General features: G+C 36.1%; 2 protein-coding genes across 3 annotated transcripts in view; both read right to left on the reverse strand.

Annotated features, from left to right (window-relative positions):
* Window positions 1-354: 354 nt before the first annotated feature.
* On the reverse strand, window positions 355-13,013 carry LOC105203845 (interaptin). Its single transcript, XM_011172766.3, has 6 exons — window positions 12,115-13,013; window positions 11,425-12,029; window positions 10,456-10,616; window positions 10,192-10,339; window positions 9,902-10,110; window positions 355-9,512 (listed from the first exon to the last, which is right to left on the reverse strand). The coding sequence occupies exons 1-6, from the start codon at window positions 12,965-12,967 to the stop codon at window positions 9,437-9,439; spliced, it is 2,052 nt and encodes a 683-aa protein (XP_011171068.2). The 5' UTR covers window positions 12,968-13,013; the 3' UTR covers window positions 355-9,436.
* Window positions 13,014-13,439: 426 nt separating this feature from the next.
* The window catches only part of LOC105203844 (ELKS/Rab6-interacting/CAST family member 1), an 85,138-nt gene continuing 71,134 nt past the window's right edge, over window positions 13,440-27,443 (reverse strand). For both annotated transcript variants that reach the window (XM_039450757.1, XM_011172764.3), the window contains 11 exons: window positions 25,904-26,167; window positions 25,142-25,531; window positions 22,299-22,601; window positions 21,221-21,373; window positions 20,944-21,132; window positions 20,614-20,753; window positions 18,179-20,402; window positions 15,449-15,706; window positions 14,854-15,041; window positions 14,391-14,445; window positions 13,440-14,100 (listed from right to left, as the gene is read on the reverse strand). In XM_039450757.1, coding sequence (XP_039306691.1) covers window positions 14,065-14,100; window positions 14,391-14,445; window positions 14,854-15,041; window positions 15,449-15,706; window positions 18,179-20,402; window positions 20,614-20,753; window positions 20,944-21,132; window positions 21,221-21,373; window positions 22,299-22,601; window positions 25,142-25,531; window positions 25,904-26,167 — 4,200 coding nt within the window. In that variant the 3' untranslated portion in view covers window positions 13,440-14,064. The remainder of the gene's footprint in view (window positions 14,101-14,390; window positions 14,446-14,853; window positions 15,042-15,448; window positions 15,707-18,178; window positions 20,403-20,613; window positions 20,754-20,943; window positions 21,133-21,220; window positions 21,374-22,298; window positions 22,602-25,141; window positions 25,532-25,903; window positions 26,168-27,443) is intronic.

Raw genomic sequence — 27,443 nt, forward strand, 5'->3', positions numbered from 1 at the left:
TCAAAGATTACACTAATCAAAGAAATAGGCATTAGAGTGTTCCTCTGGTACACTGACCCATCTTCCGGAATCATAAAAGGTGCGTTTGACTCGTGCCACCTTCTCTTGAATGTGAAATTAGAAAAGTTTTTTTATTACTCTTTTATCTTTTCCATAAAATAATTTTTTTTCTAAAGATATAACAATCGTATAAAATTTATATATAAAATTATATACTTTTAGGAATAGAAATTGGGAAATTAATAAAATAAGTATTAGTCTTTTCCTCCGTGAGATATTTATTTCATTCAATATCGGATTGCTTAGAGGCTTGCAGAAGGGAACGATCAGCATCAACAATAAATACACTCGTCGGACAATAGACAATATGTGTTTATTTAATAGCCTCGCTATATGGATACTTATACGAGTTGTCGCTCTAACAGATCGCTGTCTACAACGTGACGGCCGAATTTTATTGTGCCTGGCCCTACTAGTCCTTATTGTGCTTGAATCTATGATGGGTCGACGTCACCTCGTTCTTAACGTGCTTACTTATTAAATTCTCCTTGATTTTTTTTTTCACACACCGTCGGTTGTCAACTAACGAGAGTGAATTATACTCGCTATTATAAGACATCGCGTTACGGCTTGTATGTACACCGAAATCGGCTTGTATAATCATAGCGATCCGTTGCTACTTGGACGTTGACGAATCGCCATATGTTGCGCTTATCACCAAATGTTTTTATGTTCTTAATTCTTTGCTTTTGTGGTGAAAATAATGTGTTATATAAACGATTCTTTTTCTAATTTATACATACAAATTAATTTACTTGAAATAAGAATTGCGAAATATTCAACATGCACTTGTGTGTATATGCCTGACAAATTTCTGAATATCTAAAATATATTGTGCATAAAATTTTTAGAGCGCCAAATTATTAATCTCAAATAAATTGAAAAGAATAATTATTCGAATTATTTATCAATGTAATAACAGAGTTGTAGCATCATGCGAATTTCTAACGACGGATGTGGCAATTATACAGGACTATCGATTATCAAAAAAAGACAATCGTTAATAACAACATTGATAAATCTTCTACGTAACACGATGTAGTAACGAAACGACTTAGCGCGCGTAAATTATTATTAACAGATGCTATATATATATATGTATATGTATATATCTTTATATCTATACAGAAAATGCCGTCGTAATCGTCGCATCCGTCGAAATAAACGCATCCAAAGACAGGATATGAAAATTTTTCTTTCTCTCGGCGGTCGAGTCTTGTCGTCGCAGAAACGGATCGTAGCGCCGAATTTCGTCGTGAATTTCGTTTCAGAGCCTCGTTTCTCACGTGCGAAGTGTCGTGTCTACGTACTTGCGCGCGTGCCAATCCATATAGAACAACAAATCAAAATGCGAGTCGTGATTAATCGAAAAGTCGACTTTTAATAATCATTTTGTCGTCATTCTGATGTCACGATGACTTTTTGTTCTATTTTTGGAACATACGTGTCGTACTGTCTCATAGATTGCAATATCTTTTCTGTACTTCGGATGCACAAGGTCCACGCGCGCGATTAGCGCAAACAGGTGCACGTGAGTTCCGCGAGCTCGAGCGAAATCGTTCGCGATATCTGACTGCCGGATATTTACCCCGTCGTCCTTTTCGTATTCTTCCGTATCCTCTCGACGCGTTTCTCTCTCTCTCTCTCTCTCTCTCTTTTTCTCTCTTTCCGTCGAACGATACATTTACTCGCAAAATCATATCTTCTTCAAAGCTAAGTCAATACGTACGTATTAAGAAAAGGCCCGTAAAATTTCCCCCTCGTGCGTTACATAGTAACGACGCGTCAGTTAAAAAATCCTGCGATGATACCCGATAAAATTGTCGTTCTCACAATTGTATAGTAAATTGTATAACAAAATACTGCATTATCAGGAGGGATTTCAGTGCGACGTGTGCGAGGACGACGGTGTAATTCCACGATTCTGAAGCGTTGGAAATCAAAAAGTTTTTCAGACAGACGAGAACGCGCACAAGTATTTCACAGACATACTATATTTTTTTTTTTTTTTGCTTCGTATGTCCGCTATCGTATTCTTCTTCTTCTTTCTCTCTCTCTTTTTTTGTTCTTTTTACTTTTTACGACAAACGTGACTCGTTATATAATGGCACACAGCATGGCAGTTGCAACAATGTACTTCAATAAACTGTTACTTTAATTAGCTTATCTGTTAACTTACTTCGGTAAATCTTATATTCCTAACTTCGTCGCACTTTTCATTATAATCCGTCGTTTTCTCTCGCTTACAATCGTCATCGACTCCTGCTCGGGAGCCGGAAATCACCGAGGCGCGAGGGAAAAAAAAATTCATAAAAAAAAAGCGAACGTGACGGCGGTTTCGGTGATTTTCGGCGGATTAAGCGCAACACTCGCTCGAGATACACGCGACGCCTAATTAATTAAGCGTCGCGAGGACTAGGCGAAACAGGATCTATCTCACTCGTATTCCTACCCTTTCTCTCTTCCCCCTTTCTCTCCAGCCCTTTCACTCTTTCACTCACGCTCTCACACTTTTGACTTACATATATCCCCGTCGTCATATTATTATCATTCGCTTAGGTATATACACCCGATCGAAAATTGTATTGCGTCGAGATTCGTCGAGATTATTAACGATAAACGTTGCACAATAATAGTAATCGAAGCGTCTCTCCCATCCTATCGCGTTTCCTCTTCGTTAAAGACTCGTTATCAATTAGTTTCATTTAGCGATTAAACACGTAGAAATTGGAGAATAGAAAAAGAGCGGGTTGAAATTACGCCGTACCGTGTTACCGAACTGTATCGGATGCGTGGGACATTGAAGCATTCTAATAGGTAAGAACATTTTATTTTTTATAGATTATCACGTGATCAGCGCAAGAAAGCAGTAATAAGAATTAGAAAATCCGATGTTTTGCGAATTGTGCGAGTTTTATTTATTTCTTCTTTCATTTAATTGTAGATAATTCTTTTCCTTTTTAATTTGACGAATCTCTCTTATTTCAATTTTTACTACTTTTGTACCTTTATTATCATGGGTTTCAATTATTTTTCTTTATCTCATTTTGAAATAGCATCCAATAAAGATTACGATAATGCCGGTACGACTTTCCTTACAATATTCACATAAAAATCGTATTTCATTTTCTTTGGTATTTTTTTTTTTTTTTATCGTGGACACTTAACAGTCACGAGTCAAAAAATAATAGGACCGCTTCTCTTTCGCTTTCTTTCACTCGGTCTCTCACTCTCGTCTCGCTCTGCAGTCTCACCATAGGATCATTATGAGTGCCATATAAATTGGTGAGGTTCAAGGGGAGGATCTCGATAATAACTGATGGATACTTGTCTATCGTGATAACGCGCGATTAAGCCTTGTATCTCCTCGACTAATACTTTTTGCTCGACTAATACTTTTTGAAAAACGATCTTAGACATAAAAAGGGCATTTAAAAATTACGTATTAATTATTTAATAAGCATTTTATCGTTAGTAACTTCAATGTACAGATATTCGTCGTTCATGAAAATGATCGAGTTTAAACACAAACGTGATGTTGCAATTGAGATCACCTAACATTGAGGTATCCAGGTATGCATCTCACAGATTTTGAAAAGTTCGTTATTAAGTTATAAAGCTTGATGTTGTTAAAGTAACATTGTAACACTCGAGTAGATTTAGAGTTACAAAATTTTGAAGTATGGAATAAGTGCACGTAACAGCTATCACAGAGAATGATCAAAGTTTTACAAAGTTAATCTAGTCAAAGTCTACTCAAGTGCTAACTCTTTCAAACTTGCAGTTTTTATTTAACAATTCATATTTGAAAAATTATTTTATTGTATATTTTAAATAAATAAATAAATTTATAAGAATGTTTTTTTTCCACAAAATCGTAAAACATTAAGAAAACGAGAAAAAATAAATATAAGTAAGAAGAAAAAGAAAATATTAGTCAGATTTGAACATTAAAGAAGAAGACAAATCTGTAACTCCAACCCTTTAACTCACTTAAATATTACACATATATTACTTTTGCAACATCAAATTTTATATCTTGGGTAGAGAAAAACATTCCTCTACATTCGATATTTTTATTTGTTTGGCTTACATTTATTTCACAGAAACAATATGATTTTAAATAAAATATTTGTTACATACAAGTTTTTTAATTTTATTACATGAAACTTTATTATATGACTAAAGAAACAAATTGTTTTGAACAATATTTTTTATTTAATTAAATCTTTAGCAAATTCGATTGAACTCTTTCAATTGTACTAGTGCGCATTGGTGCACACTGAAGCCACTGAACACTGATCTAATCTAAATGTAAAAGTGACATATCACAAATCTTTACGTTGATTTTTATACGACGACTTTAATGTGCGCATTAGTGCGTCTGATCGAATTCGTTAGATTATACTTAATTCAGGAACACGGTATAACAATATTAGACGAAGCCTTAGATACGAGAACGTGACTAAAAAAAAAAAAAAAAAAAGAAGAAGAAGAAACAATGTGAAAAAAGTAGACCGACTACGATCAAAGGCCATGAGGTACTTAAAAATTGTGTATATATTTTTGCTTGAATTGTTCTTCAATCAATTCAAAAACCAAGATTAATTCTGAGAAGTAAACGCCAAACAATTTTCCCTAAAAAAGGGACAAACGAATATTTCTAATTTGCCTAATATAAGGTTTCAGACTTAAAAAAATATACTACTGTTAACCTTCTTCAACAAAATTCAATCAATAAAGGACAATGGTAGAAAGAAAGATCCAATCCTTCACAGTTATCATTCTCTTTCTAAATCTCAACACAAAATATTAAAAAAATTTTGCCACACACTCCGTCCAGTACTGCATGTCACTTCAAACAAGGCTCAATCTTTTCACCCCCGCTAAATTAATATTACTTTTTTTACTATTCTACTATCACTATTATACTACTACTTTTAATTCTCAAAAACTGATTTTTATTTGGGAGTGAAAAGGAAATTTCTTTACTATTATATAAATATAAATTATAAATAAATACAATGATACAATAGTTTAATTAAAATAATAATTGTATAAGTAAAAAAAGATTTAAATAGTAATAAACTGAAATTTAATTATTTTAAAAATATATTTGAAAATGTATATTATTTAAAAAATTAAACAATTGCATTTTTTAATTCAAATATTAGCTTGATTAGACTATTCTAATGCGTAAATTTCTTTGGATATCAAAAAGTTTATAAATTCTGAAGAAACATTTCTCTATGCATAATATCGAACTTTCCGCGATACGCAAGATATATATCTGGTCCTCCCCTTATAAATAAATTTAATGTCTAACAAGTGCTTATTTTATCGTTTATTACCCTTCTATTAATTTAGGCGCAAAATCGCATCCTCCCCCCTCCGCTTTCTCCTGTTTGTTCTCTCAACCGAACTCTTTTCACCATTTCGACGAGAACGACAAAAATTCTACGACATCGATTGTATCGAAAGGATCTTCGTGGAGTGATCGGATAATACGTTACTATTATATGTTATATCGTTATATTACGTTAGTAGAATCTAATATGTCAACAAGAAATTCGATCTGATACTTTGTCTGTGTCTGTCGCTTTGCCCGTTCGTGCACATGGTCACACATTCCTTGCGGCTTTTCGCAAAACAGAAATTCAGAGTTAAGATTATTATCGAATTACGTGACGTATATTAAAGAGTTGAAACATCGAAAGTGACCTGGATTCGTGTATTAACAATGCTAATCAAGATTAGGTAAGAGTCGAGAATTTTAAAAATGTCGAATATAGTGTAAAAGTGAGATCGTAAAAGTGAGATAAGTATCCGGAGTTATTCGATTTTGTTAAAAAATCCTACGTTTGAAAAATAATGCTGCGGGTTTCTTAAAAATGCATTCACCAGACGCTCAATACATTCATGCTACACTCGCTCTGTGTTAACAATTGTGTCAATTAACGATAATATTTTTTTTCTGCTTAGCTATATATGATGTAACACGATGATATAGGCTTGATATGACATGGTGGCACGTTAACTAATTGTTTCTTCTCATTTCTCTCCCATTGTCCTTCCTCTCTATTTCTACCTTCGATCTCTCGACTCGATCGACACAAAAGAGATACGTTTAACAAAATCGCTGCATCTCTCGTTTAGAATCGACAATAGAATCGACACTTTGCAAACAGATTTTTAAAAAATGGCAAGACGTTGGAAGTTAACAGAAATAAAATAACAACAGTTATCGTTCTGACGAAAATTAAATTATCCCAACAACTTGTCATGTCATTAATAAAATTTTGCCATCTCCCTAACGTCTTCATAAAAATATGAGCAATAAAAGAAGGCGTATAAACTGTTATTGATTCTAAACACACAAAATATTTAGATGGTCCGTAATATATTATAATTATCAGCAACTATTGGATTATCTGAACTGTTTGATTCTTGTGGAAAATTTAACGTAAATATAATTTTTGCCTTGACGGTTCTCATTTTATTTATACACGCGACTGCGGTCATATTAATATAAATCATATCTCAATCTCTGTACGTGTATCTACATGAGAGGTCAGACGTAAGAGAGGAAGCTGTTATGCGGCAATGCATGACATTATTCTGGCAAGGATTGCGGCCAAGTATCGCGATTCTTACTGATTAAAAATGTCACTAAATTAAGTTCGAATAAAAATAATATTGAAACAACAATAATTCAATTGTAAATTTTTACGAGTTATAGATATTATTGTTAATAAAAGTATTAATAGTGATAAACTTTAATTTCACGAAATATTATTTACACTAATAAGAGTGATACTTTCGAATTTCTTCATACATTTTACAGCTCGCGATGCTTCGCTTCAACAAGTATCCATGCCCGCGCACAACACGCGCACTTTGATTCCAGCTTACAGTTGTCCTAACGTTTAAATATATTATAAAGTCGAGTTAATAAGTCTTTTGAGTCTAAATGGTTCGTAGTCAAGATGCAAAGAGGCGCCGGAGTTAAACGAATGAATAAGCCAGCAACGAGAGACGTGCTGTCATACCCGCGGAATTCACAGAGGAGATCTATCCTCAAGTATTAACGATAAAATTTTACACTTTCAACATTTCGCCATTTAACTCACCGCACTGGCAGACGCGACAATATCAGCGACGAGCGAGATCGAACGATCAAAGAATGCGCCATCCGGCAGAATCTCCCCTCACTGATCGTTTTTTTCTTTTTGCAACACGTTGCTACGTTATGGTTCACGCGAGAAGGAGATGCATACTTGATTCTTTTTTTTTTAATGCTGCAACGCACTCGCTGTAGTACTCACATCATAAATATTGCATCGCACATCGCAGCATCTCAGATCGCTCGCCAGCTCGCCAGTCTCCAAAAATGACATTTCAAGCCCTTTATGTGTCAACCGTATTGTGCCGTTTCTATTAATTTTCGACGGTAGCCAACGGTCACTAGGGTAAGGGGAGAAAGGAGAACTCAATGAAATATCGCACCGTGTGCACATTTAAATGCGCTTCGTGAGAATCAGATCAGCGACGACGGATCTTGCGTCTTAATTCGTAACCGTAGTCTCGTTTTATTAAACAATTTACGTCGACGCCAAGCTTCTGCCAACGCTTTTGTTTAAAAAAGCGCACGTTTTCAAGTTCATTTATCTAAAATCAACAATCGAGATTTTATTTCAATGACTTTTCCCTAGCGATATTTTATCACGTTCCGTTGTCCCCTTGCGCGATATACATATGTGTAACGACCGTGTATTCTCCGATAGGACAGTCTCGAGTAAATGTGGATTTCATGAATTCGAAAGATACTTATGCGTGTGTACACATAATAGATTCTACAGCGGTGTACTTTGGGAACGGATATAGATCGTTAAATGGGGGATCTTCCAAGGAATCGTTTATGACTTTCGGAACAGTTGCACGGGTGGAAGAAATAACGTATTATTTACAAGAGATTTCTTTAGTGCCTCGGCTACGTTCTCTTGGCTTTCCGTAATTTTTTCGCGGATCACGTCCTAAAGAGCGCATTCTGATCGTGCACGTCGCCTGGTACTTACAGCGACGTATTCTTCTGCGTATTCCCATTTTTGCGATTAGTGTGACGATTGCAACAATTCAATGTAACGCTCTAGAGGTAACACATCCAGAAATATTTCTGAACCTTTTTGATTTCTTAAATATTAATTTCCAAAAATCACAGACACTGGTTTTAAAACTGATCGTTTCCTAATTAATTTTCGTGAATTCAAATAAATCCAAATGACAAGGATAAAATAATGTAATAATAATATAGCTAACTTCTTTGATTATAAATGCAACATGATATATATATGTATATGTATATGTATATAAATTCTTATATCAATTTTTTTTTAATTCTTACTTTTTTTATTTAGAGGACGAAGACGGCAGGACGATTATATAATTTATTCCAATTGTAATTTATTTATACATCAAGGAATGCCGATATATGTAAACTCATCAAGCAATATTAAATTCTTCTTCAAGCAAATTAGATTAGCCACAAAAAAATTAAAAGCAAGCTCTTATTTACAAATATTTAAATTTTCTAAAATGTTCAAACTGTTTGAATTATCAAAATTCAAGAAATGAACTCTAGTCCATTTTTTATTTCTTTCAATCATCTTCGATCATTAATCTAATTTTTACTTCTTTAAAGCGCTAATTTAATTGTATACCTAAAATTAAATGTATTAAAGAAATAAATATAAAACATTGTTCCACTAATAAATTGTCAATGTCTTTAACAATTTTGTATGCTTTTAACAACAATTCGCATATTTCGATACATTATTGCAATAATAAACAATTACGTCCACAACAGTCCAAATATCGCTGATATCGAAGGAAGAAGAAGATGAACGCCTATAACACATTGTCAGGATAAAATGTCCAAAACCATCGTTATATCATCCATTGTTACTATATTTCATTCATGGTAAACCAAATGCTATCTACTTGGATTACCAGTGGTCTGAAGAAGCTACGGGCTTCTTATAATCTTGACAATTCTTTCAAGCACTATGTATCGCGTGGTATGATAAAATGCCGATTAATGGTGAGAGATGCCGAATAATGACGAAGATGATGATGATGATGATAGATGCGCGATGCGTGATGAGCGGCACAGGCAGGAGTGTTGGCTGTTGCTGTAGTTGCTGATATTGATGGTGTACTGTATTTTTGCTGTTGTAATTATTGTTTGTTTTGTTTTTTTTTCTACTTTTCTAAAGACGTTCTATACACTGCCTCTACGTTCGCGAGTGTATGTGCGTATGACAACATAGAGGTAACGAAGGGACCGATACTCCGAAATACCGTAGATGGTCTCGAGTACTTATCTGGTATCCTGCTGATGAATCCGCGATTGATCTTCGTCTTGCAAATCCATCGACTCCATCGACGTCCTTGTTCTGCATATAAGTTTTACAAGTATTTACTTCTTTAATTATTTAAGCTCATCATATTTTTATCAATATTAATAATGTTTGCAAAGTTTAATTTTCAAGAAATAAGGAGATGTTTCTTTAGAAGATATTTTGGTATTGGAAACCTTTTTCTAACCTTAATAAACATAAAACAAATAGCTGACATTGCAATGGATATTATAATTAAAATAGATATCTTGGTATAATCAAAATGTCTAATACTTCTCCTTTTAAAAAGCTATTTAAATTTCTTTAATTATATTTTATTAGAAAATTTATTTAATTATATTTTTTAGTTATATCAAAAAAGTTTACAAAACTTTCAAAATTAATTATTTATTTATATGTTAAAAGAAATGTTATTGTCAACTTACGAATACTTGCAGCTAGTGATAGCTGACGTCGGCGAGCTGTCGCCATTTACCGCAATTGATTTTGCTGGATTGATCTTGCCAAAGCGGTCGTCAAAAGAATTATTATTGTTATCATTACTGCCCTCATTAACATCAGATGTCTTGAATATTTTCTGAAATAATTGCGGAGTTGTGTCCTGTTTGACGTCTAGCATGATACTTTTTTCGTCCTAGAAAATATCAATCAAAATCGGCGATTGCGTTTTCGATGTTATAAGAACGAACAATTTTTATTAAATTTTCTAAATTACCTCTTCTCTCAATTTATCAAGTAATACTTTCTTATCGGTTTTTAGTTTTGCCGCCTGATCCGCTTGTGTCGGAGTTTTTATGCCTGAATGTTCCAGTAAAGCTAAATGAGCATCCTTTTCGGAAAGGGCAGCTTTTAAAGCTTCACGTCTGCATAAGAGTCAGAAATATTAAAATAAATTGTTAAACTTATATACACATACGTACCTATATACATAGATATACAATCAAAATCAAACTGTTGACTTGAATGCTGAACAACTCACTTAATTTGACGCAACTCTTGAAGCTGAACAGTCTTCTCTTGATTCGATTGGACAAGTTTCTCTTCGGTCTTAAATATCTTGTAAAGGAGCGGCTTGCACGTGATGCATTTTGTAGCTGAAGCAGCTTGCATGACTGCAATTTTCTCCTCCAACTCAGCGGTCTAATGAGATGATAAAAGTTTCTTGAGAGGCTTTCTCATGACTACATCGTTTCTCAAATAATTAATTAAAAATCTCGATAAGCGTATTGCGCGAATATTGTACAATAATAGCATCACAAATTGACGAAAATTTTGATGATACGTTAATACAAAACAGTTTTGTCGAAATAAAATCTCTAGATCATATTTGTCATAAATTAGATAAATCTATATTTGAGACATAAATATTTCACAATTATTTAAAAAACTGTTTGATTCTTTATTTAAAATGTTGTTTTGCTGAATGTGTAATATTTCATATTATACAGCAAAATTCCTACATTATAATTTAGAAATAATTGTGCATTTTTGTAAACATTTATTTGGATTAATTATATTTCTAAATGTTTTACATATAACGCAGCTAAAAATATTTTTCTCAATTATTGAACATTTTTTTACAAATTTAATTTTGCAAATATATCATTAAGATGATTCACCGTATCGTTATAGTTACATCAAAATGCTATTTCGAAATTAATCAATATTTTATAAAAAGTCAATACTTTTACATCTACTTTTGTAAATGTATCTACATAATTGCTGATTATAAGTTTTATGCAAGATTTCGTCATATAATTTAATAAATGTTGACCCATCGGGGAATCAAAAAATAAACAAAAATGTACGCAATTAATGACAATATGAATTGGCAAGAATGTTATTTACAAAAACGATGTTATTTTCCGAACTTCTAATATCTTAATGCAAATCAATACGCCTGACAAAATATGTTAAGCTTCATGTATTGCAAAGATTTCCAACTCACTCTTTGGTCAGCTTCTTTTCTGAACTTCTTTTCAAACTTGAACTTTGCCTCAATTTCATCCGTAATAGCGATACTCTGGCGAAGAGCCGCATCCAACTCCTCTAATTTGCGCCCTTTTTCCGCGAGATCCTTTTTTAATTCAATCTCTATCTCCTCTTTCTCCTTCAGGGTGGCGATAAGCTCTTCGATCGCGACGTCAATTCTCTCGCCAAGCGAAGTCTCTAAAGAATTGACCTCCATCTCTAACTCTTGCACCCTCTCGTTTCTCAGCCTAATCTCTTCTTTTAGCGCGTTAACGTCAGTTTCGTACAACTCTTCTTCCATTTCGGCCATTTCCTTCTCCATTTTCGAAATCTTATTTTGCTGCTCGATAATCTGCTGTTCATATCTCTGAATTCTATTGTCTTTTTCCGAAATATCGTGTCCCATTTCCTTCATTTTTCGTTCTTTTTCTCGCAGCTCTATTTTCAGGCTTTCATCCTGCGCTTCCTGGCTTTTGTTATCCTTTTCCGAAAAGGTTACATCCTTTATCTCTTGTTCTTTTTCTCCCAGCTCACAAGCTACTCCGCCATTGGATAAAATGTTCTCGTTCGGTGTGTCTCTAACTAAAAATAACGTAGAAACGATAAAAATTAAACAAGAACATGCGGCAATATAACTTTTATCCAGATAAAATTTATCCAAACTTACCTGATATATTTTCCTGGAATTTTGACAGGTTCTTCAACTCGGAAATTTGGTTTTCCAATTGACCAATTCTGCACTCTCGATCTTGCAGTTTTCGCTTAAGACCGTCGATGTCATGCTCCTTGACATAATCCTCCAGATTCGTAACCATCTCTTCTAATTCTATAATTCTCTCCTTATCGATCCCTGCGTTCGTGAGGTTGCTGTTCTTCTGAATCCACTTCTCCAGTTTCATAATACGCTCCTTATCGAGCGATACCTGATAATGCAGATCACGCATCTCCTTTACGTCCTCCTTGAGGAAGTTCTCGAGCTCTTCCACGGCGTCTTCCAGTTCGGCGATCCGTTTGGATTTCCTGTCTATCCTTTTCTCGAGATCGCGCATCCTCTGCGCGTCCACATTCTTCTTCAGGAGGCTTTCCAACGATACTATTTTCTGTTCTAGCTCGACGATATGTCGGTTCTTCATTTCGATCTCCTGCTTCCAGGATTCCTCGACTTTCCCGTTCGTCTTCTCGTCACTGTTATCCTTCTCTGAGGATTCCGTTGTGCTCGTGGGATTCTTCAAGGAATTCCTCAAGGCTGTCAGTTGCTGCTCCAGCGCGAGAATATACCGATCTTTCGCGTACGGATTGCAACCATTTTTGCATGCATTTTTCGTCTGCATTTCGATATCCTTATTTGCTCTAGCGTGCCCGATAAAGTCGTCTTTTAGGCCTTCGCAGCGTTTCAATTGTTGCTCCAGCTGGACGATGTGATGATTCAGTGTCTCCGTCTCCTCCTTCCAAGATTCAATGTGTTTCGCGTCACCCAATAGATCCTTGCACTTGTCGTGCTCCATCTTTAGAGTCTCCATCGTTCTTTCCAGCTCGATTACAGCACGGTTCCTCGCCTCTAGTGATTCTCGCCAAGAAAACTCGTCCTTGTTATCCTGAGACTAGCGTGCAGTATGCGTGCCGAAGCGACGTTCGTTGGCAAAGTGACAAAATGTACGGGATGGCGATAACGAAAATAAAGGCGGAAGCACACAGGAGGAAACAGAGAAAAGTGAATGTGTATGTATGTGGGTGCATATGTGTGTGTGTGTGTGTGTGCATTTTTATTTTTTTATACGCGTGCATCGATCCATCGATCGATGCGAAGGACGCAAGAGTGTGCGTCTTCAAGTAATTGCGAGACATTCGCGATCTCCATTATTCGTCTTCTATCTTGATATATTTAATTTATCGTCCGTTAAATTATCCCGTCGCAATTCTTTGTTTTGCCTTCTTCGTTTTCTTCGCGTCTGCCGTTCGCTGTTTAATTTTTTTTTCGCTCCTTCTTCTTTCTTTCTTTCATCTCTATCTCCCAATTTACTGGTATTTATATTTATATTTATATTTACGCGTGTGCATACATATATACATCTACATACGTATAACTTCCGCGATCGTGTGAATAATAGTATGTATATACAGATGAATGTGCAAGTGTATTTGTATCTCTTGTATGTATGTACGCCGGTATGTAGGTATGTATATCTGTATATATATATATGTACTTCGGTCTTTTTTTTTCAATAATAGTAATTAACATTATTGTTACCGTTGTCGTCTTCTCTCGCGTTGTCGCGTTAATATGTATATTTATATTAATTTATCCTCTGCATTATATTTATATTTATAGTTTTATTTTCAATATTTATATATTCTCAATATTTGTATTTATATATCAAGTTATTGTTGTATTATTATCGTTATTATCCTTTTGCTATAATTATTAAATACGTTAACAATGGTCGCAGCATTTTACGTAAAATAATTATATGTCTCGACGTGGGTTTTGTCCATTTGCGGATCGACATCAATCCTTCGTTTAAGTCTCGTGTATATGTCTATACTCGTAAAGTCTCGCTTATTAATATGCAAATTGTACTAAAAAGAACGGAGAAGGCGTCCCCAACGAAAATCGACCTTAGAACAAGCTTTTTAGGAATCCGGCGGGTCCCGCCTGTTAGCAACGTTTCGAGGAAAAAGTAATATCGTTGTTGATTGTGTATTGTTTTGTAGTATTGTCAATGAAAAGCCGAAAGGAAATACATATAGAGGATGAGCAACGATACGTGAAGCATATGCGAAGATGTACATCCGAAAGCAGCGTGGAAAATGTCAGAAGACAAACAATTAGTAGGTTAATAGATAAAAAAAGTATATGTTAATATATGTACATATTAATTAATATGTATTAATTATTTTTTTTATTATTAATATATTTGATAAGTAAATATAAAATATACTGACCTCTTGATGTGCAGTTGTAGCTTGTTTCAACTTAGCTTGTGCGGTTTTGAGTGCACTGCGAAAAAGAAATTGACGTTATTAGTAGTAAAATCATTTCAATTTATTTCTCAAAGTATGTCATAAATATCATAAAAAGTTTGTATGCGTATATCTTCCATAATTATTTTGTTATAACAAGTTTTAAAGATATGTACACATAATTTATTTCACGTCACATAATAAATATGTATCACATTTACATCTGATCACAATATCTTTAATAAAATATGTATCGCATTTTAATAATTTTGTCGCGCATATTTTTAATGAAAAATATAAATAAAATTATATGTTGTAATAAAAAAACTACAATTTTTACATCTTTGCAATGCATTATAATATGTTTATAACTTAAAACTCCGTATTGTAAGTAGTAATTGATTCAAGTGTATTTGTGTCATCACATTTAAGATATAATACTCACTCTTGAAGTTCTCTGATCTGTTTCTCCTTGGAGTTTTGCTCCTCCTGTGTCATCTGCACGAGCTGCAATAGCCTCTCGGTCTCGGCGGCGCTCCTGCCCGATTCTTCCTTCGCTTTTTCTAAATCTCTCTCGGCATTCTCGAGCGCCTTTTGCAATTCCGCTAATCTCTTGTCCGGCGCTCCACCACTCTGCTTGCATAAATTAAAATATATAAATATTAAATTATATAAATTTAATAAAAAATACTATAAGCGGTCACTCACATTTAAGAAATGTATTTGATAAGATTATAGAATCTTATTAATATTAATAATTATTAATGTAACAACGTGTACATTGTATATTATAACTTAAAAATAGAAGTTAAGTAAGCGAATGGAGCGCTCCTCAAATCTGAAAGTTATAAATATTTGCAGTATTTGTATAACATGCAAACTATTCGAAGACGAATTAAATCAAATCAGGCAAGAGTTCAATTCGGTTCAAACAAGAATTCAATTCGGATCCGAGTTATTCGAAAAATTCAAATCTATAATATGTACACAACTAAAATTGTATGATAGCTAAAAAACACTTTGACAAGAAGTGCAATTACCTTCTGTAACTGTTGCTCCAGTTGGTCCATTCTTGCCTTCCTCTTCTTCAGGTCTTGGTCGAGACTTTGGAGCGACCTCTCCTTTTCTTCTATCGTCCTAGCTTTCTGATCTACGGACTTCGCTCGTTCTTCCGTCTGTCTTCTCTGCTCTTCCAATTGTCGTCTTTGTTCCTCGATCTGTTTCCTCTCCTGCATAGTATCGGCGCCAGCTTTCGCGGCGCCAGCTTGGAGTTTCTTGTTCGCCTCGTGCAAATCCACCTGCATTTAGGAAAAAGTCGATTGTAGCCCATCTGTCGCACTTTCGTCGCATGCACGATTTATTATTTATCTCTTTCTGAATTAGCCAGAAAATCAACTGCGAGACAGAGAGAGAAAGAGAAGCTGATATGTGCCGTAAGAGCTATGATAATGACCATTCCAAAATGCAAAACCGACGATCATCTACTTGCACTTGGGTTCAATGTACTCTGCTATAACTCGTTTGCGTATGAATCCCAATTTCCAAAGTGCAATTAGATTTTAAGGCTACAAGCTAACTCTCAGTCCTCCCGTTTCTCAGATAAAAACCGATTAATACTTTATTTCTTTTATGAGCGATATATATTTGAAATTGTGCGAACGCGTAAAATAGATTTTTATATGGGAAGATCAAGAGCTGCGTTTCTGCTAACCAATTGGTCGACGTGACAAAATTATGAATGCATGATAAGTGAATAATAATAAGAACAACAACAACAATAATAATAATAATAATAATAATAATAAAACGAATCAGACGCGACATCACACAGACACTCTTCCATATCTAATTATTACAGCGAGATATGTATGTATATACAAAGAGATATATTAATTGTAATAAAAAACGTGGCGAGTATAAAACAACGTATATACCTACAATAAGAGATATATATACATGAGCAAACGCTCGAGGTGTGCACCAATCAGAGAGAGGAGGATACCAATTCTTTGAAATATTTCGGCAAAGGCTTATGTTCTTCTGCGTGATATTTATGCAGGAGATATCTATCCAGATATCTGTCGACACAATTATGTGATCACTATATAAGTTTCAATATCATATTTTACATAATGTGAAAGTTGCAACAATATCGTAATTATATAAAAAATACTATAATTTAAAGTTTTTTTAAAAGTAATGATAACGATACATTTACATCATCTTATTATAATTATTTTTTTGTATAATATCTATATAGTTCCAATGCTTAAATTCTGTGTATTAAAACATTACATACTTATTATGTAAATAATATGTAACATTTGCATATTTATATTATATAGAAAAACGTAAAAGATACAAGTAGTTATGGTACAAGTAGTATAAATTAGGAATATTACGAAATGTTTGTTTATAAAATATTATTCCCAAATTATATAGTAGTTACAATTGTGTCAACTGGATAGATTCCAGAAATCAGAGAAATTATAGAAACATGAAGCAGTATTTCCTCATCTCATCGATGCAGTGCATGCTTTCCAACATAAATATTTTCACGATTACTTCTTGCTGCCATATTTAACACGCGATATAAGCGCAACCGTAATAATATGATTAAATATAGTAATAATAATCGGGAAAGAGAGAGAAAGAGAAAGCGAGCGAACGAGCGCGATAATCAAGCGCTATAACTAAACATTTTTTTTTTTTTTTTTCATTCATTTATTTATCATTCCATTTTTATATTATCTATATGCCTATTATTTATTCTTTATTTTTTGCACTCGCTTTCTTTATCATATAACAGTAATAATCACAATGCCAGTGGGCAACTCAAAATACAACAACAATAATAATTAATAATAATATATTAATACTGATAATAATATATAACAATAATAACAATAACAATAAAGATAAAAAACAACAAAGACAATAATGATCATAACACTTAGAGCCAGTTTCACAACTACCGATTAACTTAACTGACCGGTTAAGTGTCAACCGTGATTGGTTATTTCTGGTCAATTCTACTTAACGACAAATACAATTGGTCAATTCCGATAGAATAATCAGCCAATTAAATTAACCAATGGTTGTGAAACTGGCCCTTAAACAATAACATTTAAATAATGAAAACTTAGAACATATTCTGACAGCAATGAGCGGCAAATGGCAGTGCTTGGAAATATTATCGGGAAGAAAGGAATTAAAGAAGGAAAGATCGTCGTCGGAGTAATGATCTTCTGTCGAAGGGACGTTGCACTATGCTGCGGATATCTGTTTGTGCACATATATAACGTAAGATAAGAAAAGATGTGCGCGCGTGGATGGTGCAGCGTGTCTGGTCGGTCCCGAATCACGCATATTTACACACATATACATAGATCTGTTCGTTACATATATTTTTTTTTTTGCGACGTGTGCGAAAGTCTATTGGGCGCGTCTGTCTTCGGAGTAGAAGAGAAGGAAGAAGAAGAAGAAGAAGAAGAGACGAGACTTTTCGTTCTGCATCGTTTTCGACACAACGATAGATTCGATTGCACATCAAGGGAAGACTTTTTTTTTTATAGAATGCGGGCAGAGTGCGCGGGATAGTAGTGATAGTGGTAGTGACAGTTGAGGTACTGATGGAGATAATGATGGTGCTTATGGTGATGAATGGTGTTGTGAATGGCTGGATTGTAAATTGTCGTCAGCAGCGCGAGCGAGCACGGCGTGAGGCCAACACGTGCGTCGGCGCCACCGCCGCCGTTGCGGCCCCTAACCTGATTCTTCTCCAGTTCCTGACACAGCATCTCGAGCTGCGCTTGGAATCGCTCGCGCTCCATGATCGCCTGTTTAACTTCTTCGCGAGAGCGTTCCAACTCCTTTCTTAGCCTGGCGACCTCCTGGCCGTTCTGCTGCGAGGGCTGCTGTTGCTGCTGCTGCTGCAACTGTTGTTGCTGTTGCTGCATGGTGACCTGCATCTGTTGGATCTGCTGCTGATGCGCGTGCAGCTGCCGCTCCGTCGTCTGTATCCGTTTCTGCAGGTCGCCAGCCTCGCGTTCGGCAGTATCCGCCCGCTGCCGCTCCGTCTCGCACAGCTTCCGCCACTGCTCAAGCTGAGCCGCGTCGGACTGGGTAGTCTCGGCGCCGCGTGACGCCAGCTGCTTCTGCAACTCCTGCACCCGCTTCTCTGCCTGCTCGGCGCGCTGTCGCTCTTTCTGCTGCGACTGCTGTATGTTCTGCACCTGCTGCTGCAGCCGTTGGACCTCGCGCATTTGCGCGTCCATTGCCTCCTTAGCAGCGCGATCGGGTGTCTGCGCGTGGGCTCGCTGTTGAAGACGGCGGGCCTCCTCGCGCTGACGCTCGAGCTCGGCCTCGTTCGCGCTAAGCTCCTGCTGGAAGTTGACCAACATTTCCTGCGACTTCTCCAGCTGTATAACCAGCTGATCACGCTCCACCTGCAGTTGTTTCGCGTCCGCCTCCAGTTTCTCCTTCATCTTCTCCGCGTGCTTCTCTCGATTCTCCAAAATCGCTGCCATCTTGTCGCGTTCGCGTTGCGCTAGCTGCAACTCGTACTGCATTCGAGCAAGTTCCTCACTGCCGGCGAGTTGTTGTTGTTGCTGCTGCTGCTGCTGTTGCTGTTGCACGCGGCGCAACTCCTGACGCAGCGCTTCGCGTTCGTCCCGCAGTAGCTGCATCTCCGCGGCAAGATGCTCGATCTCCTTCTTACTGGCCTCGGTGGCCTCCTGATACTTGGCGGTCTGCAGATGTGCCTTCTCGAGCTCCTTCGCGAGTCTGCCGGCCTCAAGCTCGACCTGATCGCGCGCCACGATCGCCTTATCCAGGCTAGCTCGTAGACGCTCTACCTCGATACTCGCGCTCTCGGATCTCGTCTTACCCTCGGTCTGCATCAGTCGTTCCAGCCGCACAATCTCGACGCGCAGCTTCTCATTGTCCGCTTCGAGTGCATCAGCCCGCATCTTCACCTTGTCGTGCCGGTCGCGTATCTTCTCGGCCTCGATCCGCGCACGCTCGATCTCCGAACGATTGCGTTCCTGCTGCGCCGTAGCCTTGCCGGTCTCGTCGCGCGCCCGCTCGAGTTGAAGCTGCGCCTCGTGCAGCTTCGCCTCGAGCTCGGCGTGATTCGACTGCGTCCTCTTCAGCTCGGCCTCGCGGCCCTCCAGCCGCTCGCGTAGCTTCTCTACCTCCTGCTGTAGCCTACTACCCTCGCTCTGCCACTTCTCCTGCTCGTACTGGTATTTACCTCGCACGCCTTCCGCACGCTCCAGATCGACGCGCAGTCTCGAAGCGTCCTGCTCGGCCTTCCGCGCGCGATCGAGCTCCGCTTGCACCTTCTCCAGACGATCGCGTAGCCGCTCCACCTCCAGCTTCGCCCATTCGTGTTCCTCCTTGTGCCGCTCCTGGCTCTCCTGGTACTTGCCGAAACGTGTCGCGTACCTCTCGACCTCCTCGCGCGCGCTCTCAGCCTCGGTGCGGAGCCGTTCCGCCTCGCTCTGCGCCTTCCTCACTTCCGCCTGCTGTCGATCGTGCTTCTCGTACATCTTCTCGATCTCGAGCTGCATACGCGCGAGCTCCTCCTGCGTCTTCTCCGTTGCCGCCTGCGCCTTGTTGAGCTGCGAGTGCGCGCGCTCCAGCTCGAAACTAATGCGCTCGTTGTCGGCTACCAGTTTCTCGCGCTCGTTCTGCAATCGTCGCAGCTCGATCTGCGACTTTTCGTAACGCTCGCGCACCATTTCCAGATCGACGCTTAGCCGATCGATGCTCTCCTTCGATTTTTCCTCGTGCTCCTTCGTGCGTCCGAGCTGCAGCGCCGCACGATCGTACATTTCCTGCACCCGGGCGAGTTCTTCCTGGGCCTTACGCGATTCCTCGCGCGATTTTGTCGCCAACATCTGCTGCTTCTCCGTTTCCAGCTCAAGCCGATCCTTGTCCGCCTCCATCACGTCGATGCGGTTCTGCAGACGGTACACCTCGCTCTGCGACCTGTTACATCGCCATCAGATATTTACTTTCCGTTTCTCTTTTCACTATAATTTACGTACATAAATATTTTATAAAAATAAATTTCACTTGAAATTAAAATTATTTTAAACATCTTTGTTTCTCGTATTGCAATATTGTTATAAGTCAATTTTTAAGTCATGTAACAAATTGATCGAATTTTTTCAATGTAAATGTTTTTGGTCAGCGTTACCTATCGTATTTTTCCAGCATCTTTTCGAATTCCTTAGTAGTATTTTCTCGTTCCTCTTGAGCCTTGTTCATGGAATATTGTGCCTTGTCCAGTTTCTCCTTTAGAATCTGAATTTCAGTCAGCGCGTCGTCTCGCTCCATCTGTTTTAATTCCAAAGAAATCACGAAAAATGAAAACTTCAATTTCTGATACAATTTTATTGCAGAATGACATCAACATCGACTGATAAAATAAAATATGCTTTATGTTAAGATTAATTTAAAATGGCTCATAATAAAAATTAAAAAATTATCCTTCCTTACTGTCTGTAAGGGGGCTCATTTAACTCACCGTTAACTTCTGTTGAGTATTGTGCGTCTTTTCCCATCTTTCCTTTACCAAATCGAGTTCTGAGAGCACATTCTCCTTCTCGCGTTGCATCTTAGCTAATTGATTCTGCTGGAATTCTATCCTCTCGTGCATCTTCTCCATCTCTTCTTGGAAGCTATCTCGTTCCTTCTGCAGCCGCTGCATTATGATCTGACGAACGATCATGACACGAGTTATCAATACCAAGTTGTTATTAAATTTAAATATTAGTTGATTACTTTTGATTAATTACGCTTACCTGAGCTTTCTCATACTTGTCCTGCAGTCGATCCACATCAAGCTGAATCGCCTCGCGCTCTTTCTGCATTCTCGCTGACTGTCCCAACGCTTTGTCAAGCTGACTCTGCAGATTCTCGAAGTCGTAGTTCTGTTTTTCTCTCTCCATTTGCATCTATAATTGTCATGTATCGTATGTTCAGCGTACATTGACGCAAATCAATGAATTTAATGTATACAAAAATTAATAGTAAAAATAAATAATTAAGAAATCTCGTCAATGTCGATTTGGGTTTTCTAAAGTAGCGCTCCCTTATTTCTCAAAAAAGTAAACATTGCACTTTGTAAATTCTAATAAAAACACAATCTACTTTAATAATTAAAAAAAATAAAAATTCATGGTTTTTAACTAAAAGCTAATCAAATTACAGAACAGAATAACATTATGAGAGATCTATCTATTAAATTAATAATTAATCTACTAATCTAATTTTTATACATTATTGCGTTACATATTAAATCTTACGGAACAGCATAAGATATTTGTATAAATTACTGAAAAAGAATATTTTACATCGGAGTGAAAAAAACTTGTAGAGAATCCTTATATATATATATATATATATATATATATATATATATTAATTTGTAAATATTCTGTATACAGATGGCTCATGTTAAAGGACAAGAAAATGTAGTATTACTGCTTACTATATCGGTTTTAAAGCTTGTTCTGCCAGACATTTATTTTTACTTACGAAAAACTTAATTATTGCAACATTCGAAAAGATTAAAAAAACTGCTATAATATTTGATAGAAGACACTTTCTAATTTATATTTAGGTTTCCAAAGTTTCATTTTTAATGTCTGTTTTAAAATACATTAAAAAAAAAGAAACAAAATGATGTGTCGGTATTAACGATCTTTTCCTAATTTATGGAAATAATTGAAAGTAATGTCATTCATTTTGCAACACACCTATATATATTAAATAATTCATAAAGCGCATATGTTTAAAAAAAAGTAAAGAATACACATGACAATAAACTGTTATTGTGTACCTACAGAATACAATTTTGATTCTTTTAAAACTACTCACTCTACGAACTTCCGTCTGCGTCTTTTCAAGCTTCTCCTGCAACTTATCGTTCTCGCTCTGTGTTTTGTCCAATACATTTTGCAGTTTATCCTGCTGAAGCTGCGCCTTGCCAAGGGTGGCCTGCGTGCGCTCGAGTTCCTCCTGCGCTTTTTCGAGTTCGCCAATCGCTTTGTCTCTCTCGGAATGAAGACGAGCCACGGATGCCTGTGCTCGGTCGTATTCCTCTCGTAAGCTCTCTTGTTCACCTTGAGCATTCTCCAGCCTGGCTTTGAGCCTGTACACTTCGCCCTGACTCTTTTCCACCTTGTAAAGAAGAAAGAAAATTTCGCATCGTAAATTTCATTGAATTAACTGTGGATTACACGTAAACTTGAATTCTCTTTCAATTAAATCTAACAGTACTGCAATTATAATTTCTTTTTAAATTATAAATTTTGTTCCTTCTTAAAAGTTTAAAAATATCACGGGTGACAAAAATCGCGCAAGTTAGAAATTGCATTTTTGTAATGTAATGCTAGGAATTATATCGTTAAAATAATGAAAATTTATGCATACGTCCAACATCGTTGGGAAATGCTCTCTTCACGCTTTTAGAAAGTAACCTCCTTAATTATAGAAAAATTACTTGCAGTACGAGATCGAACATTAACGCGACTTTTTTCTTTAGAGAGATTTATTCCCATTCTTTATTTCCTGTCATTAACTTGTCGCCACGCGGAGCAAGCTTAAACGACGAGCCAGGCAAATGCGAACTTAAGCACACCGTTTAGCCGTGATCCTCGAAACGAGCGATATGGTAATGCGCGTGAGCAATTTTCCAGTCACTTGGATGGTAGGATCGTTACTTTGCTGCCGGTTGCAGACAACGGGTGCAGGAGATGAAGACGTGATTGGAAATTGGATCCAATTGCGCGGGTAAAGGTATAGACGGGAAAACGAGGGCAGTGACGCGAGGTCTAAGGTGAAGAAGGTCCAGGAGAAATGGGACAAGGACGAGGAAGAAGACGCGTTCTCGAAGTATTTGCCTTCCAGGTGAATACTGAGAACGCGTTCGAATCGAATGCGATTAAAATCGATTGTCTGCGAAGATACGCGACCGATTCGAGCACGATCCTCGAAAAGTGCTCGTCGAAATGGAACTGCCGAGTCGCGGTCCGAAACGGACCTTCGGTCGTCCGTTAATAGATCATCGAGTGGCTACGTGTGTACATGAGTTGTGTGCTCCAGCAAAGTAGTCCAGGTTACTTCTGTGCCGGTCAATCGATAGCACCGGTAATTAATGTATAAATAACATTCTCACTAGAGAGACGCCGAAGAAAACGAGATATTTTAAGTCGTCGCGAAATCGAAATGCTACGAATCGTCTCCTTCGCAATTTATGTAGGACAAGCGATACTTTCACAGTTCCTTAAATAACGATTCTGAAATTAACTTGCTACTGCAGAGATGAAATTCAATAAAAAATATTAAAACAGTCTCGATCAAAATTATTAATAGATTTAAAGTCGTTAAAAATTTTTGAAATAAATTTATCAATGTCATACATTTCAGATATGTATTGCAATTGAGTATTAACTTGATCAGTTCAAGGAGGCCCTTACGCGCTTTCCTATTTTTAATCCTTGGGTCCTAATCAAAACTTTTAGTTTACAATTAATATTTAAAGACATTTAATAATTGCAAAATAGACTAATGAGAGTCAGCGCGAGTAAAAGTGCGCAATTACAAATATTAAAATTAAATTGTTTATTTATTTTTAATTTAGAAATAAATAATAAATTTCTAATTTAAAAATAAATAAATGATTTAATTTTAATACTTGTGATTGCGTACTTTTACCCGCGCTGACTCTCATTAGCCTATTTTCCAATTATTAATTGTGTTTCAATTTTAAGAGTCTGGAACTAATTAATAGACATTTAAAAATAAAAAGAATTACTCTTTCCGATCTAGGGGTGGAATATCTAGTAAAAAGATGTAAGAATTGGAAATAGAAGTAGAAAGAATAGGTCACTGCTCTTTTACTGACAAATGTTCAACAAATAAATAATTATTTGACTATTCCTTTGAGTAAAATTATTTAATATAATTATTATTTTAATAATCTATAAAAAATGTAGATTCAAAGGAGTACAAAAAAGGTAAAAGTGTGAAAACTTTTTACTTCAATAAAAATTTTGTGATTAAAGTTTATATCATCCTTTATCACCATATGGGTCAAAAGGTTGGAAGAGGTGGAAAAATTTTTCCATGCATTTCAATGCTTAAAAATCTCAAGAAAGAAAAATTGTTCACGTCTTTTAAAACAAATAACGAAAAAACTATTTTGTTTTTTCAAAAAAAGATTTTGAGATTAAAGTTTGTATCGTCATCTAGTCTCATAAGGTACAAATATTAATCTCAAAATTTTTATTAAAATAACAAATTAAAACAGAATGTACGTAAAAGCAAAAAAGCTTTTTTTATCATTTTTTCTCTTTTTCGTCTATAAATTTTATTATATATCGTACAAATAATAATTATATTAAATTATTTTACTCAAAAAGGTACTCAAAAATTTGTTTGTTATATATCATTCAATAGTTAATTTTGTCAATAATAGGCAGAGGCCTCTTACTTCATTTACCTCCACTTTCAATCTTCATTTTTTCCCAGATATCCCACCTCATTGTCGACTAAATTTTCGTAAAGAGTAATTCCTTTTAATATGAATTGCGAGCTATAAATTTTGATTAAGATTTAAGTTAAAAAAAAACAGAGTAAAACGAGTAATGACTTCTTGGGACTTAATAAGTTTGTATATCGTCGCAAACGTACGACGAGAAAATAAGGAAGAAATTTACTTTTTCTTGGAGGGTGGCAGCCTCGGCACGTGCTCTCTCATTGTCCGCTTGCGTAACCCTCAGCTCGGCCTGAGCTCTCCTTAATTCAGCAGCTGTTTTGTCCGCACGTTCCTGTACACGCTCCATTTCCTGGGACGAGTTCAGCGTGCCCCTACCATAGCTGGTCTGCGATCGGTCAATGTCGTGTCGCAGCCTTTCGTTCTCCAGTTCCAATCTGGCCAGCCGCTGCTTCGCCGCCTCCCAGTCCGCACCGCTACGTCCAACCTCGGAGGCGGCCTTGTCCAGCTCAGCCTTGCTCTTGCCGAGCTCGGATTGTGAGCTCTCAAGCTTCGACTCCAGCCGATCCTTCTCCGCTTGTGCTCGCTCCAAACGCGCGCCCAATTTTTCAACCTGGCGATTCATACGTGAAGAAGAAAATATGTAAAAGCTTCGTTTTGCTAATGCTTCACTATTGTGTCATAATAGCTTGTTAGTTGACTCCTTTTTTACGTAAAAAGATACTTAACAAATAAAAGAATTATTCACTTTACTCTTTAAATTCCGTAGGGTGTAACGTTACTCTAAAAGCGTAAAAATTAAGCTTGTGTAATGTTTCAAATGCTTTTTAATAAGAGAAAAAACTTTAACAAATAAAAATTCACTCCTATAGAATAAAAATTAAGTTTGTAGAGTTTTCGAGTGACTTTTCATTGTACAAGATTAATAAAAACGTGGAGATGAGATACTATAAAAGAGAAATTGTTTCCGCCTAGTCTTGCTCACCTCGGACTCCAATGTATGTATCTTCATTTTGTATTCGGCGATCTCCCTCTCGTGCAATTCCCTCTCCTCCTGCTTTTCCTGTTCGGCACGATCCCTTTGCTCGCGTAATTGTGCCATTTGCTTCTCTTTATCTCCGATTGCCTCCTCGAGACTGCTAAGTGCACCTTCGCTACTGCAATGATGCGCCTGCATCGCCGTCAGCCTAGCTCTAGCCATATCAACCTGATTGTCTTTCTCCTTCAGCAGGTCCTCCAGATTCTCGATCTAAAGTCAACAGCAAACTCAGCCATAAGTTCAGAAGGCGAGAAGTTTGATCTTACTTGTCATTCGATTTGTTAGTATAGGAATAAGCAAAAATGTTATAATTTTATCTTCATAAAAATAATATCTTCCTCTGTTTGACCTCAGAAGTTGTCTCTCCTTCTCTCTTTAATTAGGCTTTGAGAAACCAATATAATTCTAATATACAGTTGAGAAATTTGTGTTAAATTTAATACAAATATGTGTCCCTAATGGTCCGCTCAATTTACGTGTTAATTTAATTAAAAATGAAGATATTAAAAAGTAATATAAATATTACATAACAAATTAACGCAAAAATGTAACATATTGGCGTGGTTAATAAAGGTATGTATTTTATGGATTTTGATAAGTTTGATGTTAAAACATAATAAAGTTGGATGTCTTAAAATATATACGTAACGTATTCAGGTATCATTGGATCAAAGGGTTGGAGTTACACGATTTTAAAGTTTGGATCATTGCTTGCGAGATAAATAATTCTGCGAATCGCTAAAGTTTCACGGATTCAATCTAACTATAGTTTCTAAGTAATACTTTAGAACTCGCAGCTTTTATTAAAGAGTACTACATATTTAAGAAATTTATATATATTATAAATTTATATATTTATATAGGAAATTGATAATACATATTTAAGGAAGATGTAATGTTATTTAATATTTTAAACAATTAGTTTTACTTTATTTTTATTTCATAAATAAATAAATTTTAAAAAATATGTTTTGTAGAATTATGAAACAAACGTGAAAAAATAAAAACAGAGAAAAGGTAAAAATATATTCAAGGAAAAAATATTAATTGATCTCGAACAGCAAAGAAAAAATAAAAACTTTGTAACTCTAACCTTTTTGATCCATTGGCATCTGACAATAAATGTTACGTATTACTTTTATAACATTAAATTATATATTATAATATTAAACTTTCAAAAATTTGCAAATTACATATCTGGATCTAGCCTTGTTAAAATTACAGAAATAAATACTTCTTGAGTAAAATTAATGTATAATGTGATTAAATTCTTTAAAATATTTATTGACACGTAAATTCATTTATTCATCATTAAAATTTAAGGTTCAACAGTATATTATTTTTATGTTATTTGTTCATTTAATCATACATTATTTTAACATTACAAAATGTCGAATATTAATTTAAATAGCATAGTTAAATAAACACTTGTGTTAAAAATATGCTATGTTAAAAATTCAATAAAAAACTTTAACAAGAAACGATT

The sequence above is a fragment of the Solenopsis invicta genome, chromosome 6 (genome assembly GCF_016802725.1).
Source record: "Solenopsis invicta isolate M01_SB chromosome 6, UNIL_Sinv_3.0, whole genome shotgun sequence".
Lineage (NCBI taxonomy): Eukaryota > Metazoa > Arthropoda > Insecta > Hymenoptera > Formicidae > Solenopsis > Solenopsis invicta.

What these genes read in the sequence shown, in the direction of transcription:
- LOC105203845 (XM_011172766.3), bottom strand. Translation starts at nt 12,967, where the DNA reads ATGGAGACTCTAAAGATGGAGCACGACAAGTGCAAGGATCTATTGGGT. An exon ending in ATTCCAGGAAAATATATCAG is followed by an intron (nt 12,030 to 12,114) that starts GTAAGTTTGGAT and finishes CGTTATTTTTAG; the next exon opens with TTAGAGACACACCGAACGAG. An exon ending in TTGATAAATTGAGAGAAGAG is followed by an intron (nt 10,111 to 10,191) that starts GTAATTTAGAAA and finishes GATATTTTCTAG; the next exon opens with GACGAAAAAAGTATCATGCT.